Below are 16,524 nucleotides of genomic sequence, written 5' to 3' on the forward strand. Positions count from 1 at the left end.
TAGTCCTTACTTTAATATCTCTGCCCCTTGCAACAGTGCAGATTTTCAGAAATGATGTAGTTGGAGTCATTCCTCATCTTTCAATAATCAATTTAGAATTAACCAGAAAGCTCCCATTTGTAGGTGTCTATTTTTGAGAGGACAAACTTATTAGAAAAGCTGTATCAAGAAGCAGTTATTGAACACTACTTTAAATATATTAAAGTTCTTCGCCTGGAATTGTGCTGTTGGGTAAGAGGATTATTTGTGAGAGAGGAGAAGATATGCTGAAAACAATGAACCTCGGAATACTAAAATTCCAAGGCTTTCCCCCAAATTGTTTTACAGCAACAGAAATGTAGCTCATTGATGCAAATTTCGTGGGTGATCCTGGTATCTTTTTTGTCATATATGTCTTCTGTAAGAAATATGTATTTTTCTAGACCTGTCAGTGCTTTGGTGTTGGCTTTGTAGAATTTAGCTTAAGGAAGCTGTTGCAGTACCAACAGACCTTGTGCTAGTTCAGTATTATCCTTGAATTTCAGCCTTGAGTTCTGAACTAACAGACGGGTTTGCCCACTCATTTATCATTAGAGTGGTGTATTGTGATTAAAGAATTAAAGTTTCCCTTCCATGAACGAAGGAAGAGAATTCTGTTTATTCTATTGTTAAAAATAATAGAATACTAAGTAGGAATATATTGCCTCTTGTGTTAAATGATAATACACATTTCCAAATTATTGTTTTGTCCAGTGTAAGAATATATCTGAGGTCTGCAGAAAACTTCAGTCATTAAATTGAACATATCTGTTCTTTTTGTCAAAGACAGTGTTAATTTAAAATTGAATGGATATAGCAGCAATTGCTCTAACAGTCAGTGAGAAAAAGATAAAGGAATTCAGTAGCAACTTTGACAATAATTGGGGGAAATAAATTCCTACCATATGTTTTTGTGGACTACACAGAGATGAGAGAGCAGGTGACAGATAGTAACTCTCAGCTATCGACTTTTTTCCAGTTTATTTTATTTATGTGTGTGTGTATATACACACACATACATAGATAAATAAAATAAACTTGAGAAAAGTAGATAGCTGAGAGTTACTATCTGTCTGTATACACCCCCCATAGATTTCAATACATGCTATAATGAATGTGAAAATGGTTTGCTACAAATAGTTTGCCTGTCATTGACTGACATTGGGTCAGCCTCCCCACGGCAAATCCTGTGGATGAGACATCTCCAAGATCTCCTGTCTTCAACTGCTCAGGTCCTTGGCCTCCGTGATTGACTCTAATCATCTGGCCTGGGGTTTTCCTCTCCTTCTACTGCCCTTTACTTTTCCCAGCATCATTGTCTTTTCTAATGAATCATGCCTTCTCATGATGTGGCCAAAGTACAGTAGCCTCAGTTTCATCATCTTGGTTTTCAGGGACAGTTCAGGCTTGATTTGTTCTGGAACCCATTTGTTTGGTCTTCTTGGCCATCCATGATATCCTCAGCACTCTTTTCCAGCACTACATCTCAAATGAGTTGATTATTTTTCTAACAGTTTCTTCACTGACTAGCTCTCACATCCAGACATGATGATGGGGAATACAATGACTTGGACTTTCCTCACTTCAGTGTTCAGAGTTTTATCTTTTAACTTTAGGATCTTGTCTAGTTTTTTCATCACTGCCCTTCCCAGTCCTGGCCTTTTGATTTCTTGACTGCAGTCTTTGTTTTGGCCAGTATATGATCCAAGCTATGGGAATACTTTGACATTCATTTTCTCGTTGTCTAGGATGAATTCTTGTAGATCATCCATAGTCATTATTTTTGTTTCCTTAATGTTCAGCATTAAGCTTACCTTGGTGCTTTCCTCTTTAACCCTTTTCAGTAATTGTCTAGGTCCTTGTTGTTTTATGCTAGTAGTATTATGTTGTCTGCATAACTTAGGTTGTTAATGTGCCTTCCTCCAATCCTGATATTTTCTGCATATAGGTTGAATAAATAAGGTAACAGTATGCAGCCTTGCTTGTGTTCTACGGGTATCCCCCTTCCTTTTTAAGTTAAATGGCTTTTTGACACTGTTAGAGGCTAGACAGTTGTCTCCCATGAAGAGGGTGACAGAAATTTCCCAAAAGTTTCACTGATGAGAACAAATATGAATAAAATACTAGGAGGCATACAACATATCCTTGCCAGAAATCATGATAGAATCTGAGTAGAGACAGACATGTGGATTTATACAACAAGGATACATCATGATTTGTCAGCAATGTTCTAACCTGTTATGTCCTGGAACTCCTTATTCCAGTCTTCTGCAATCTGGTGTTCTCCAGATATTTTGAAATACAACTCACTGATCATTGGGCATGCTAGCTGCAAGACAAAACATCATACTGGCTAAACATCCTACAGGATAGTGGCTTCATAGCCATCATGCAACTTTGCAGGAGTGCTATCATGTGATGCTGAATTATAGAGATTGTTCTGGGATTTGTATCAGTAGAGCTCAGAGTCTGGGTCAGCATACTCTTTTGTTTTTCTCTGACTATTCTGCAGAGTGTTTATTCCGTTAGCTAGAAGCCAGAATTGATAGAATTCCACTCTGTTGCCAGTTGTGCAACAAGTTCTGGTAAATTGTTCTGGGTGTTTATCAGCTCATGGTTGATAAAGGGCAAAAGATTTGTTGTCCTGTCTTAATTCCTTTCCTGGTATGGACACCAAAGAAGCTTTTATGTACAAACTCATGCACAGTCTGTAAGTGCTCCTCTAATTTCTGTATCTAAAGTTCCAGTGTTGCTGGATTTCTCCTATTCTATGCTTTTCACAGGAAGGATCATAAGCTATGAGAGATTTATAAAAGGATTTTCAAAAGCATTTATTTGGAGGGAGGCCTATGAGGCTTCTTTAATAACAAGGAGTGTAGGGTTAAGAATTGAGTCCAAGTGATTGAGAATGCCTGGGATGTGATATCAGATTATAAATGCTTGACGGTTTTAATAAAACACTCAACCCTAACCATCCCTTTCAGAATGGTCGGCAGAAACTGTGAGTTATGCTGCTCTTATAAAGTGATACTAGTACAGATTAAAAGGCAACACCTCTGAGATACTCCAATTTAAGCATAAGGGTTCACCAACACCACAGGTGTTTCCAGGGTTCTTATACTGTACTCATTAAGAGGCAGCTAATGTCATGCAGCTAATTTCATGTGCTGTCACACAGTAGGCCCATCCTTTGGCAAGTTAAGACAACCTGGACAGTCTGTTCTGAGAAGCCAGTGAAATGCTTAATGCAGGCAGGAGCTTTAAAAAGCCTTTATCTGTGTAACCTAACCAAATGCAGGCGGTAAGGATTAGACAAGTAGGCTTCATGGTTCTGATTTCACATGAACAGAAAAGATGTTTTAAAAGAAGACCAAGATATATCCTGGGTGAGCTATTTGACAGACTCATGTCAGCCTTGTAATTTTTGAAGAATAATATTTTAGGGACAGCTAGCTGCCATGTAGGATTGGTTGGCATCAAAGAGCTGCTAGCCAGTAGAACAAGCCATTCACTTACCCCTTAATCTAGGGATGCAATTTGCACACAGAAGGTAGCCCTAGAAATCCCACAGTGTAGCTAGCAATAATTTTTCCTATTTATGTTACCTTGAATGTTTCTTACGCTTCAATTTCTAGCAACTTTGATTGCACTAGGAAATATTTTGTGATAGTTTTTACCACTTACATGTACCCAGTTAAAAATTATTAAAATGACAATATAAGAACCGAGCTATATGGAGCTGGAAATTGGGAAGATGCATATCTTAATGTGATGGTCTGTAAGCAAAGTATCTTAAATATAATTGTAACAGCATGGGTGTATAGAATTAGAAACACATGTCTATCAAAGAAGAGATTTGGGTCACAGTGAATAAAAGGACCATTTAATTTTGTTTTACAGAATATGCACACTCATATCTTACTGTAGGCTTGTGGTCTCTGTATAGGTTATGTGTATGCCACAAACTGGGGAATTTTTCTACCAATTTTAAACCTCTGATTGCTGTAAGGAGAGTTGGTATGGCACAAAAACTTCATGGATGTTGCAGCCTATCAGAAAAGAAAGCCATTACAGTGAAATGCTGACAGTAAACCTTCTCTAAAGGTTCTCCAAAGGGAACTTTTTTTACAAATTAAAAGAGGAAATTTACATTGGTGAGCCATTCTGAGGATATGGAATGGCCTTAAACTAGGCTTACAAAGTATGTAAACCGAGGAACTATGGTCCAAAACATACTGCTGAAATAATCCAGTCTGAGACTGAATTAATTGGCTTGGCTCTGTGCTAGGAAATTCTGGGAGTTGCATTATTGTAGCACCAGAGCACTCTGACAGAGAGGGCTAAATGTCTCACAGTTTCCAGAATTCCCTAGCATTGAGCCAGGACCGTTAAAGTGGTCTCAAATTAGATTATTTCGGCAAAGTGTTTTGGACCTATAATCCCAGAAGAATGGATGTGGAGTAGACAATGGGATGAAAAAAAGGAGTCCATAAGGCAGCTGAACAAATGATCAAATCCAAAAGTCCTAAAACAAACTTTGCAGTGGACTGCTAAACAGGAACCTAGTAAACAATGAGAAAAGGCTATAATGGAGAAAAAGTGACAGGACCAAAGCTAGGAGCTAGTGTTGGGGTCTGTAGATATAAGAAACAGTAGGACATGGTCCTACTAGGTCTACAGGAAAGTGGGGCTACTTACAATTTGGGGGGCCAAATTTTGCCCCCAGGGACCCAATCCAGCTAAAAAATGTGTAAAAAAACAGCTCCAAAGCAACTTCCAAAATCACTGAACCTAGAGGGGTACAGGTGGGAAGAAACACCACTCCAAACCAAAAGTTTTTTTAAAATGTAGTGGATCCTTGGTAGCCTCTGTGGTTTGGTTCTACACCCCTCCATGAATACCAAAATCTGTGGTTGCTCGAGTCACATTAAATACAGTGGGGTAGTAAAATCATTTCCCTTATGTAAAATGGCAAAATCAAGTTTGCTTTTTGGAATTTATATATATTTTAAATATTTTCAACCCATGGATGGTTGAATGCTACAGAGGGCTGACTGTAAAATTGGTTGAAATTCCACTTTCTGATTGGTTTTTATTTTTAAAAGTTTGAGGATTTTGGATTCAGGATTTTGGGAGACTGCACCCCTAAATCTGAATATGTGGGAAAATCCTATTTTTCCAGTAAGAAGAACCTGGCAGTGCTGGACAGGCTGCAAAAGTAGTCATGAGGGGCACTTTACCCAACAGTCTTTTAAAGTCTCTAAAATGCATCAAGGCAGTTTTGGGGAGGAGAGGAGTTGCATAAAAGGGAGTCCTGCCGTGGCCTCTACCATGACTCTGATCTGACACCATTGACAGTGTAGTGAAGGTCAAGAAGCTCTGGCTAAGAGATTAATTCATGACTATATGAATCAGAACACCAATACTTCGGCTGTAGGTTTCATTATTTTTCTTAGTAGAATTTCAGTGTCTGGTGATTATTTGTTCTATGTCACTGTCATAGTGGATTTCCAGCTATTTCATGTTTCATAATAGAGTTTTCCTCAAATTATGTTAGTACAAATTGTTGCCAACATGTTCATTCAGACTCTGTTATGTAAACTGGCTGATGTTCAAACTGACTGTTCTTCTTGGGATTATGTGTCCACCTCATCTCTGACTCAGTAGGGTGTTTAATTGCTTAAGACAAATACAGGTCTGTCGAAATGAATAACTGTATTAAAGAAGATTATGTTAAAAACAGGAGGTCATTGGCATTGCTCTGAGGACTGCTAAAATGATATCTGATTTCAATTACAGTACTTTGCAGTTATTTTTGCACTGTCTGCTGTCGAATTAGGCCTTACAATTTAAAGAGAGGAATTGAGGAATACTAGCTTTTGAAACATTTCAATTTTGTGCATTCAGAATATCAGTTTACTGGAAATGTTTATCAAGTGATTTCAAATGTTAGGGTAGAATGTTTTGGGTCACAGTTATGCATAATTTGTACATTCTTTTCCTTGTTAAAAAACAAAGAAAGACATGCTACTTTAGCAGCATTAATTAAATTGAACTTGTGAAAAGATTTGGTCATGCAAAATATTTTTTATTTAATAAGAGGAGGTGCTGAAAAGTTATTGGCCTCGGAACACATGGGCCACATGGCCTAGGGTGAAGCAGATGGCTGGGAAGGAGAGGCCTCTGATTGCTTCAGCTGCTATCATGCCGGGACCACGGTGACCACATGGCCCACTCCCAAAACAGGCTGCCACTGCAGTCCAAGCCATATGCTGCAGGAGCCAGATTAAAATGGCTTGTTTTTGATCTGGTCCTTTGGACCTGAGCATGGCATCAAAGCAATTTCCACACCCTCAAAGTGGCCGGAAGCCATTTCTTTTGGCCTGTGTGTTCTGGGCCCTAAAGCCATGAAACCTACCTGCTATTCCACATATTCACCCTGAAGTTTGATGCACTTGGCACATTGTGTATCAAGTTTCCCAAATCTCTTCAACCTTTCCATTTTTTAAAAAAAATCATCATATTTGGTCACTGGAATACTGTTCTGCTGCTATCACCTCTGAATCATTTTAAAAAAACCCCTTCTTTTCAAACTAGTTTTAAAGTTTAGAAGGGATCAGAGGCCTCTCCTTCCCAGCCATCTGTCTCACCCCTAGATCATGTGGCCCGTGTGTTCCAGGCCCTTCTTGGTCAGGGCAATAACTCTAGTGCTGCCACTGCAAAGGACTGTTGTTTGGTCTACAGATCTTAGTAGTGTAACCATATTTCAACAGTGGTGAGTCGTTCCAATAAATTGTCACTAAACTGCTCAAAATGCTGCAAACTCAACTTGGAGGTATTCACTCCATTTCATTTCTGGTCACCTTTCAAACATTTCTGTACTATTTGGCTGACAGCTTCTGCATAGCTAATAGATCCTGAATTATAAACCCAATGCATTCCCAGGATATCTCTAGTGTCTCAGCAGTTGTTTTAGCTGAGATTTGCCGATCTGCCAAAGTACGTCATGAACATACTCAGCAATTTCAAGAGTTGGCAATTGATAGGCTCCCAGACCTTGATGCATCTTTGGTCTCAAAATCTCTAGGCTGAAAATCAGTGCACCACTTATTCACAATTAACAGACATTTCTTACTGAATGTTTGCAACATATACTTGTGGATTTCCTTTGGTGTTTGTTTTTGCAAGAACTGGAACAGGAACTTCAAGATAGCCTGGAGTTCAGTGGTTGAAAATTCTTTACTAGTTGACATGGTTCTGTCAGTGATCTGAAACAGATCAGAAATTAGAGCTAGAATCCTTCAAATTGGCAGTTTATAATACAAAAGAACACTCTTTTAAGCCACAGTGACAAATATTAGGCTCAGATTTTGGGAAATGAGCTGGGCTGATAACTTTTCAGCACCCCATCTTAAATATTCACTATATAACCACACTTTATGTGCACTCTAAAGTTTCTGTGTAGTGCTTACTTTTTGCATATACTGTAGTTGCAAAGCTGGTTTGCTGTAGTTAACTCATTCTCAAACCAATATTTCATGTGCTGGTTTACTTACTTTTTTATTTTACAAATACAGGTACAAATTACAATTTACAAAGACAGCTACGTAATTTCACCCCCTTCCCACCCTCCCATTAATTCCCTTATAATTTTTGAATATATAGTAAGCCAGCCCTGCTCTGCATTCTGAGACCCTTACCATTCTTTCTGCCAAGTCCCACCCTGATATTGTGTGTTGCACCATTATTTAGGAATCCTCCCTATACAATCTTTTGTTCTCCACACTCCCTTCTCTCTGCTGTTGGAGGAAACATTTTGGGCAGATCCAGTGACAGGAAGCAGCTGCAATCCCCAGAGGGTGCATGACTGCTCCCATGCTCCATCGAAGGAGGCACCTCAGTTCTTAAGGCTGGAGGGCATCATTAGCCCCAGCGAAAGAGGGCATGTCCACCACATATGAAACCAAGAAACTATAATTTTTTAATTTTTTTTTTTTTTACATTTCCAACATGTAGGTCGGGGTTCTTCATATATTTTTGCTAATTTGGCCAGTGTTTGGTGCCATCTAACCTCCATTTTGTAATAATTCTCCCTGATGTTCTGATTTCTGGTGGAATTAATATGCATGTTTTTTGTACTTGTGACCATTTATCTAAGTGTATCTCCTTTTCGATGTCCTTTGCCCATTTGAGCATATGTTCCTTTGTCAAATCCTGTTCTAATTTACTTTTGAGAAGTATTTTATATAATGTAAATATTTGTTTTGGTTTGTCTCCCAATAGTATTTTGTCTGTTTCATTCTATTTTCTATATATTCCTTGTTGTTTCTGTCTGATTTGAATCTTTCATTTAATTGGAAGTATAGAAGCCAGTGGGTTTTCTGTTCCATTTCTTGAATATCCTCAATCCTCTTGAGTTCTTCTTCTCCCTCGTCATGTTTGATCTTGGTTTACTAATTTTTAAGTTCATGTGTCCTGGTGTATTCAAAGCAGACATTTGTCTTCAAAATGTGGTGCATTGTTAGTGTTTTGAATATCTGAGAGTAGGAGTATACAATTCTTGTGACAGGGGTGAAACAGACAGGGCTTTTATATGATGGTGGGGCATTTATATAACACACTTCTCCAAAGCGGGTGGAAAGTGAAATGAAGCTGTGTTCCAGGACTAAAAACCAGAGCAAAAAGAAGCTAGGATGTTCTGGCTTAGCTTGGAAAATGTGCATCTTCGTACCTGCATATAAACAGCCCGGCACTAGTATGGTGCTGTGGCAAAGTAAAAAAATGAAAGTGTGACAACACCAATTGATGTAATTACAATGTACATAAACCAGACAGTCCTACAGCGGGGCATGGGGTGAAAGGGACATGTATGAAGGCCCTCCATGATTGTGCTTTGCCAGTGTATCACTCACACACTGATGCACCAATGCCCTGTATCAGCAGAGCATCACATGTGCAACTGTGTGGGTCAAAGGGGCGGCCATGCAGTGGGATGGCATCTGGGTGGATGTGGGAAGCACTTGAAGGTCACAGGCAGTGCGTTTGTGTGATGGTGCACATGCATGGTGAGGAGGCAACCAAAAAGATTGCCTGCCAGTGTGGCTTGACACTATACTTTGTGGTCTACCTATGGGTATGTGGCCCACTTTGGTTGTGCAGGCAGCCGAGTTTTGATCCGCTTTTGGAAAAAGCAGGCTCGAGCTGCTTTTCCCCTGCCCATCTGCTCAGGCCCAGAGACTGTGTAGATTTTGGGAGTCTCTTTGCAGTCAGTACAGTGGTACCCCGGGATACGAATTGATCGCGTTACGAAATTTCCGGGGTACGAAAAAGTTAGCTTGGAAAAAACTGTTCCGGGTAACGAAAGATTTTTCGGGTAACGAATTTTTTTCGGTGTGTTTCGGCGCTTTTTGGCACGAAATTTAAAAGCGAAGCGCGGCTAGCGGCTTTCCAGCGCTAGCGGAAAGCCTTTTTTCGGGTTGCGAAATCTTTCGGGTTACGAACGGCGCCGCGGAACGAATTAAATTCGTAACCCGGGGTACCACTGTATAAGTATTTGGAGAATTGTGATTGGAGCAGTGACATTTATGTGAACTGGCATCTCCACTTGATGTCGTAAAACAGGAATGCTGCTGTAGTCACAGACATTTGCATCTGGTATTTTGAAATATTTATACTAAGAAGATTAGTAAAATATATGATCAGAGGTTTTGTCAGTTTAGCGTAGTTTTTTGTTTTTTGTTTAAAATACCTTGGGTTTTCTTGTTTCATACTTAAGGGACAGTTACATGTACAAATTACTATGAAGGAAAAATGCAAATGATCAAATTTGGCATTAGACCTCTTGCATGTTACACTGCACTTTATGCAGCAAAATATACATTTGTTGTGTATGGCTATTGTAGCAGCATGCTAATTTATATTTTTAAGTTGAACTGTTTTCCCTGAGTGAAGCAGCTCTAACAACATGATAATTGGGTAGTATTTGGCCAAATATTGAAGTCATGTTGTTTCACTTCTATATTAAGACCTGAATGACAATCTTTAGAAGCTACCCATGATCGAGTAAGACTGTTAAGTGCAAACTGGGTGTTCTGAAGATTCATCATCTTCTATGTGCATAACCTTGAAAATATTGTTTAACGAGTAATCACCTTTCCCTTTTCAATCTGTTTACAGATGGCTCACTGTGTGACCAAGGTGGAACTGTCCATATCCTGTGACAATCTGCTTGATAAAGATGTTGGCTCAAAATCGGATCCCCTGTGCGTCTTGCTCCAAGATGTTGGTGGAGACCAGTGGACTGAAGTAAGGAGTTTTTTGTAATTGGAAAACTGTCAGAAATTGTTGGTGTGGCTTGCGCCTACACTAGGGTTGTTAGATGTCCCTTATTGTAAGGGATATCCTTTATTTAAGGCCAGAAAATGTGTTCCCTGTGAACATGAAACAGGAAACCACAATCATGTATTTGCTCATATCAGTCAAACACACTGTCCTCAAATTACATCCCACAAGTTGAAGGAGATCTGTTGTGAGCATGGATGTTGCCCTCTCATTCTTTTCCAGACCACGAGCCCCACTTGGCTTTACAGCAGTAAAGTTCCCCCCTCTTGACATCTGATGGCTTGTCACTGTAAGATTTCCAGGGCCTTTGGGTTCCTATGAGATTTGAGATCTCACTGGAGTCTGGAACTCTGACTGAGAGGATTTCCTCTCATAAGACTTGAGGTAGGCCTCGTGTGTTCCAGCCCCTTATTGTATTATGTGTTAACAGCCCCTTGTTGCTGTTTTAAAAACCTATCAGCCCTACTCTACAAACATTTGGACTCTCATTTCAATGAAAATTAATTCTAAGGAAGTGTGTTTTGTGGATTGAGCAGCGATTTATTTATTTTATAGAAACATTTACTGTCTTTTAACTTTCATTAAAAAATTACAGGGATTTTTTTTAATGACCACAAAATGTAATGTATTTTTGGTACTACATCCCAATTTTTAACTGTTATTTATTTTTTTATATTTAGGTTCCTATAAAATACTGTTCTCATGAATAATCTGCTAATTCATTTCCTAAATGTTGGTCATTGGGACGGAGGGCAAGAAAGTGACACTGCATTTGTTCAATGTAACTTCTTGAAGAGACATTTCAAAGGAAAGCATCCATAGTTCAGAAAGAGTGTAACAATTAATGTGACTTGTGGTTGTAATACCTTTAATACGCTCAACAGAAGGGGTGGGGGCAGGGGAGGTACAGAGAATGGTGGGTATGTAATTGTCCCAAAACAACAACACACTTAGCATTTACTACATAAACTTGACATTTTGGTAAACGTACTGCCCAAAACGCTATCAGAAGACTTCAACTTTGTTGCATCAAAGTATTATTCTACTGTGGCTTGTGATTTTTTAAATCATGGGTCAACATGGCTACCTACAACCATTGTTTATTTTACCATGTTAAAAAATTTATTCGATATGAAACAAAAAATAAAAGGCAGGATTTTTGTAGAAAATATAGACTGTGCATTAATAGTATTTTGAAGGCCATTAACTTTATGGCTTGTACAGTACTAGCTACAGCAGCAGGTTATTTTTAATAGGGAGCTGCTTTATTATGAGTTGTACTATTGATTCATCTCAGTACTGTTCGCTTTGACTGACAACAAATGTCCAGGGTTTCAAACAGGAGTTTCTTCCAGTCTACTATAGAGATGCTTCCAAAGTTAAATACTTACAGTTGCATAGGATCGAGATCCTATTCTGTGAAAGAAACTATTAAGCAAGACTTTACCATTTTTCTTCTTCCTACAGCTGGATCGAACAGAAAGAGTAAAGAATTGCCAGAATCCTCAGTTCTCAAAGAAGCTGCTGATTGATTATTATTTTGAGAAAGTTCAGAAACTGAAATTTGGTGTATATGACATTGATAACAAATCATACGATTTAAATGATGATGACTACCTTGGAGGGGCAGAGTGCACCTTGGGACAGGTACTGGAAAGCTGATACTATCACGTGCTTTGTAAAACAGTATTATTTATTTATTAACTTATACCTCACTTTTCTCCAAATATGAGATCCAAGACAGTTTATAAAAGTAACTTGTACAAAGTTCAATTTTTAGGCGGGGTACAGACTGCCTAAAAAGGGCGGTCTGCCTGCACCTTGTTTTGCTGCACAAGGTAGCTGCAGCGGACAAACTGCGTGGCTTCCTCGCTAAGCAAAAAGAACCCACAAAAAGCGGGTTCTTTTTGCGGCACCATTGTGACTCCTCAGTGCGCCAACGGGGCACTCGTGATGTCACAATAGCGTCGCGATGTGCAAATGCTAAGCATCCGTTGCGTCAAACTGGTGGCACCCATCTGTACAGGGCGCTGCCATTTTGATGCCCTCATCTGGAACCGCCGCCCCTCGCATGTGACGACGGCGCCCCCTTGCGCCCGTCTATATAGTGCCTTAGTTGCACAAATATAGAGGCAACTAACTGTCAGAAGCTGCTTGTATGTAAAAATAGAATCTTCTTCCTCTCTTTTGAGGGGAAGTTGGGGGGGGGCACAGGACATCTTGGGCATGCTTGTTTATTGCATTGTTGGTGGCAGTAGTGTTAGAAACTGTAAAACCAGCTACTTACCTATTTCACTGTGACTAGTGCATATATAGTCATCCCTCCATATTTGCGGCTTTGATATTTGCAGATTTGATTATTCACGGATTTCATTAATATATTCTCTCTAGGACTTTCTAGGTCCTCCAGTGCAACTCTGTGGTCAACTTTAACTAAAAGTTGCACTGAAAGACCATTTGTAGGTACTCCAGTGCCATTCTATGGTCAGTGTATGTTGGACATTGACCACAGAGTTGCACTGGAGGACCTAGAGATTCCGAGAGAGGTGTCCTCTCAGGTAAAAACAGTGTTTTTGTTATTTGCGGTTTTTCCATATTCACGGGGGTCTTGTTCCCCTAACCCTAGCAAATATGGAGGGACAACTGTGTAATAATTCCACTGTAGTGTCTCCTCTCACACTTACTTTTAGACTAGAAGTTGACATGTGAGAATGTTTGGTATACAAAAGGTGCAGCCTGACATAGATTTGCAAAGAATTTAGGAAAAAGTTAAAATTGGTTCCTCATTATTCTTTTATCTTTATGTTGATATAATAATAATAATAATAAGAAGAAGAAGAAGAAGAAGATTTATTTATATTGTCCCGCCTCTCCCGATGGATCAAGGCGGGATTACAACAGAATTATACAAACACAACGATACTAATAACAGTTATTTAAAATCACAATATAGACATATCTCATCTAAAAACAATTGGTACAATATAAAAATTTATCACAGCCTGAGGTAGACTCCTGATCGGGAGGTAGTGAACTTGTTGAATCTATAAAAGATCAGGAGGGTATGCTTGCCGGAAGAGGTATGTTTTCAGCACCTTTTTGAAGGCGTCCAAGGTGGGAATGAGTCGAAGCTCTTCCGGAAGGTTGTTCCAAATCGTTGGGGCCCTAGCCAAGAATGCTCTCTGGTGAGTAGATGTTAATCTCACCTTGGGGCAAAGGCTATAGGGAATCATGATTACATTTCAGACTAAATAAGTAGTTATGATTGATAGTATAATACTGTATGTGCATTAGTAGATGTCTTCTTGGCAATTAAATATCCACTTTTAATTTTTTTCTGAAGAGGTACATCCTCAGCAGGTTACAAATATATACTACCTGATAATAGTGTAGAACATATTACCTATTCTTCCTTGCATGACATTCATAATTTATGTATTTTATATCTATAGATTGTGTCAAGTAAAACATTCACTCAGCCTTTAATGCTGAAGAAAGGGAAACCTGCAGGAAAAGGCACTATTACGGTAAAAACACACACTTATTGCTTGTTTAAGAATGTAGAGTAAATAACAGTGCTTGCAAAATTAAATAACACTGCTTGAAAATTCAGTTAAAACTTAATGTATTTGAAACATATTTCTTGATTTAAAAATGTGTCATTTACAATACAGTACCATATTTTATAATTTGTGTGTTTATAACTGTTTTTAGCACAAAGAAAGCACTGTCATTTTTCAAAGTCTTCCTAAGACTAGAATAAAATAAATTTTCTTTCAATCTGTAGATTTCTGCAGAAGAAATTAAAGACACTAGAGTTATATCACTAGATGTTGAAGCTCGGAATTTGGACAAAAAGGTAAATGGTGTTTAGAAAATAACTTATGAGTTCATTTGATACTTGAACCAACAAGGTGGATAACTATCATATGTATATGCACAGCTAGGCTGTACCCGGAATATAGCTATAGGGAGGGGTGAGAGCATTGCCTCCTAAATAAGAATTCTGTCTCCCAAGGGAAATTCTACTCCAGTCCCTACATTTCTAGTTTTGCAATAATTCAGAACTTGAGCTGACAATTTAGAAATACAGATTACACACCCAAAGAAAAGGGGCAGGCAGATCTATCAAACGAACACAAACACCTCAAATATGAGTTCTGGATGTGAACAGTTTTCCATGTCTCACTGTCCGCAATGCTAGAAATTTAGGGACTGAAGGATAATTTTATGGCGGAAGAGGCAGAATTCTTATTTGAGGATAAATCACTCATTTTGTCCCTCTCTGTATTGCACTTCTGGGCAGTACCCTAATTAGATCTAAAGGAAGTGAGTTAAAATAGTGTGCAAGCTTTACATATTTGCCGAATTCTTCATCACAGAAACCCAGGGCTAGGAAGAAAAAATATTAACAAAGCCAAATACTTCGAAATGGATACAATTTTTAATTGATACAGTTAAATGGATACAACTTTTACAATTGATACAATTGATGGGTACTGATGAGAGTAGAATTTTCTCCTGTATGTAATCAGAAAGGAAGAATTATTTTTTAAATAAATATTTTCCATTTAACAATGGTCCAAAACACACTGCAGAAATAATCCAGTATGGGACCATTTTAACTGTTTTGACTCTGTGCTAGGGAATCCCAGGAATTGTAGTTTATTGTGGCACTAGAGCTCTCTGACAGCGAAGGCTAAATGTCTCACAAAACTACAGTTCCCAAAATTCCCTAGCATTGAGTCAGTCAGTCAAAGTGGTCTCAAACTTCTAGTGAGCTCCATTTAGGTGCTCGGACACCCGCGCGTCATTGTCCTCTTTCTCACCTCCGTCCTTTAATTTCTGTCCAGCATTCAGCTGCACGCATTATCACATCCGCCCATCGCTGTGACCATATCTCTCCTGTGTTGGCATCCCTTCACTGGCTCCCCCTCCCTTTCCACATTCAGTATAAGCTCCTGCTGTCGACGTTTAAAGCCCTCCATGGGCTGGCCCCTCCTTACTTATCAAACCTTATTTCTCCTCACCTTCCCACCAGGGCCCTCCGTTCTGGTAGTCAAGGTCTGCTGTCCCAGCCCAGGATTTCCTCTGCCCCATCTCAGATTCGCCCCTTTTCACTCGCTGCCCCTCACTTTTGGAACCTTCTTCCCCCACAAGCAAGAGCCATCACTTCTTTAACCAGCTTCAAAACGGAGTTGAAGACCATCCTGTTCAGGGAAGTGTTCCCAGGCATTGCATAACTGTCACTTGCTATTTGATGTTCTTTTGTTGCCTGTTTTATTGAATCATTTCCTGTATTGCCATGTACTTTATATATATTATTCTACTAGAGAGGTCCCTTCCCCACCACCACTCCCTTCTCCTTTTGTGTTGTGTCTTGTTAGATTGTAAGCCTGAGGGCAAGGAACTGTCCAATTAAAAAGTTTGTACGTACAGTGCTGCGTAAATTTACAGCGCTTTACAAATAAAGGTTAATAATAATAATTGTTGCACACCCCGTGTGCAGCAAGATGGTGCACGTGCGCCGAATGTAGGGCTGGGCGCATATAGACTGGGCACATATGGATGCCAAGCCCTACTGAGTCCTAAAATCAGCCCCAGGCTGGTACAAAATGTCAGTCTGTAGCAAGGAAACAAGCCATGGTTCAAACCATGGTTTCTGAACTTGACTAATTTAGTTTGATCAAAAAATTAGCCACAGTTCTAAGTTTGGCCAAAATGGAAATCCCCAGTTAATTAAAAAGAAAAGCAAAGGCTTCCATCCTCCTTGCAAGTATGCACATAATGCTATGGATTATTGTGGTGTTCAGACAAGACCATATTCTGATATTCTGTCAGAGTATCAGGCTTCCACAGTAGCACTAGAAAATGTTCGTGTGTTTCATAATTTAATAGTATAGTGGGTCCTTGGTATCTGCTGGGGTTTGGTTCCAGGACCCCCTGTGGATATCAAAATCAGTAGACGCTCAAAAGTCCCATTATATACAATGGTGTAGTGTAGTGAGATGATGTCCCTTATATAAAATGGCAAATAAAGTTTTGCTTTTTGAATTTTTGGGGGGAGGTAGGGGGATCTTTTCCAGACTTGGATTGTTGAATTCTATGGATGTCGAATTTATGGATATGGAGGGCCGACTGTACCATATTATTTCTGGGTTGGAA

The 16,524-nt window shown here is 39.2% G+C and overlaps 1 protein-coding gene across 6 annotated transcripts in view; it reads left to right on the top strand.

Moving 5' to 3' along the window:
• The window catches only part of LOC121929598 (copine-1-like), a 68,704-nt gene that overhangs the window by 29,751 nt on the left and 22,429 nt on the right, over positions 1 to 16,524 (top strand). For all 6 annotated transcript variants that reach the window (XM_042465326.1, XM_042465327.1, XM_042465322.1 and 3 more), the window contains 4 exons: positions 10,195 to 10,323; positions 11,827 to 12,006; positions 13,812 to 13,886; positions 14,147 to 14,218. In XM_042465326.1, the coding sequence (XP_042321260.1) occupies positions 10,195 to 10,323; positions 11,827 to 12,006; positions 13,812 to 13,886; positions 14,147 to 14,218 (456 nt within the window). The remainder of the gene's footprint in view (positions 1 to 10,194; positions 10,324 to 11,826; positions 12,007 to 13,811; positions 13,887 to 14,146; positions 14,219 to 16,524) is intronic.

This window comes from Sceloporus undulatus, chromosome 4, assembly GCF_019175285.1.
Source record: "Sceloporus undulatus isolate JIND9_A2432 ecotype Alabama chromosome 4, SceUnd_v1.1, whole genome shotgun sequence".
Classification (NCBI taxonomy): Eukaryota; Metazoa; Chordata; class Lepidosauria; order Squamata; family Phrynosomatidae; genus Sceloporus; species Sceloporus undulatus.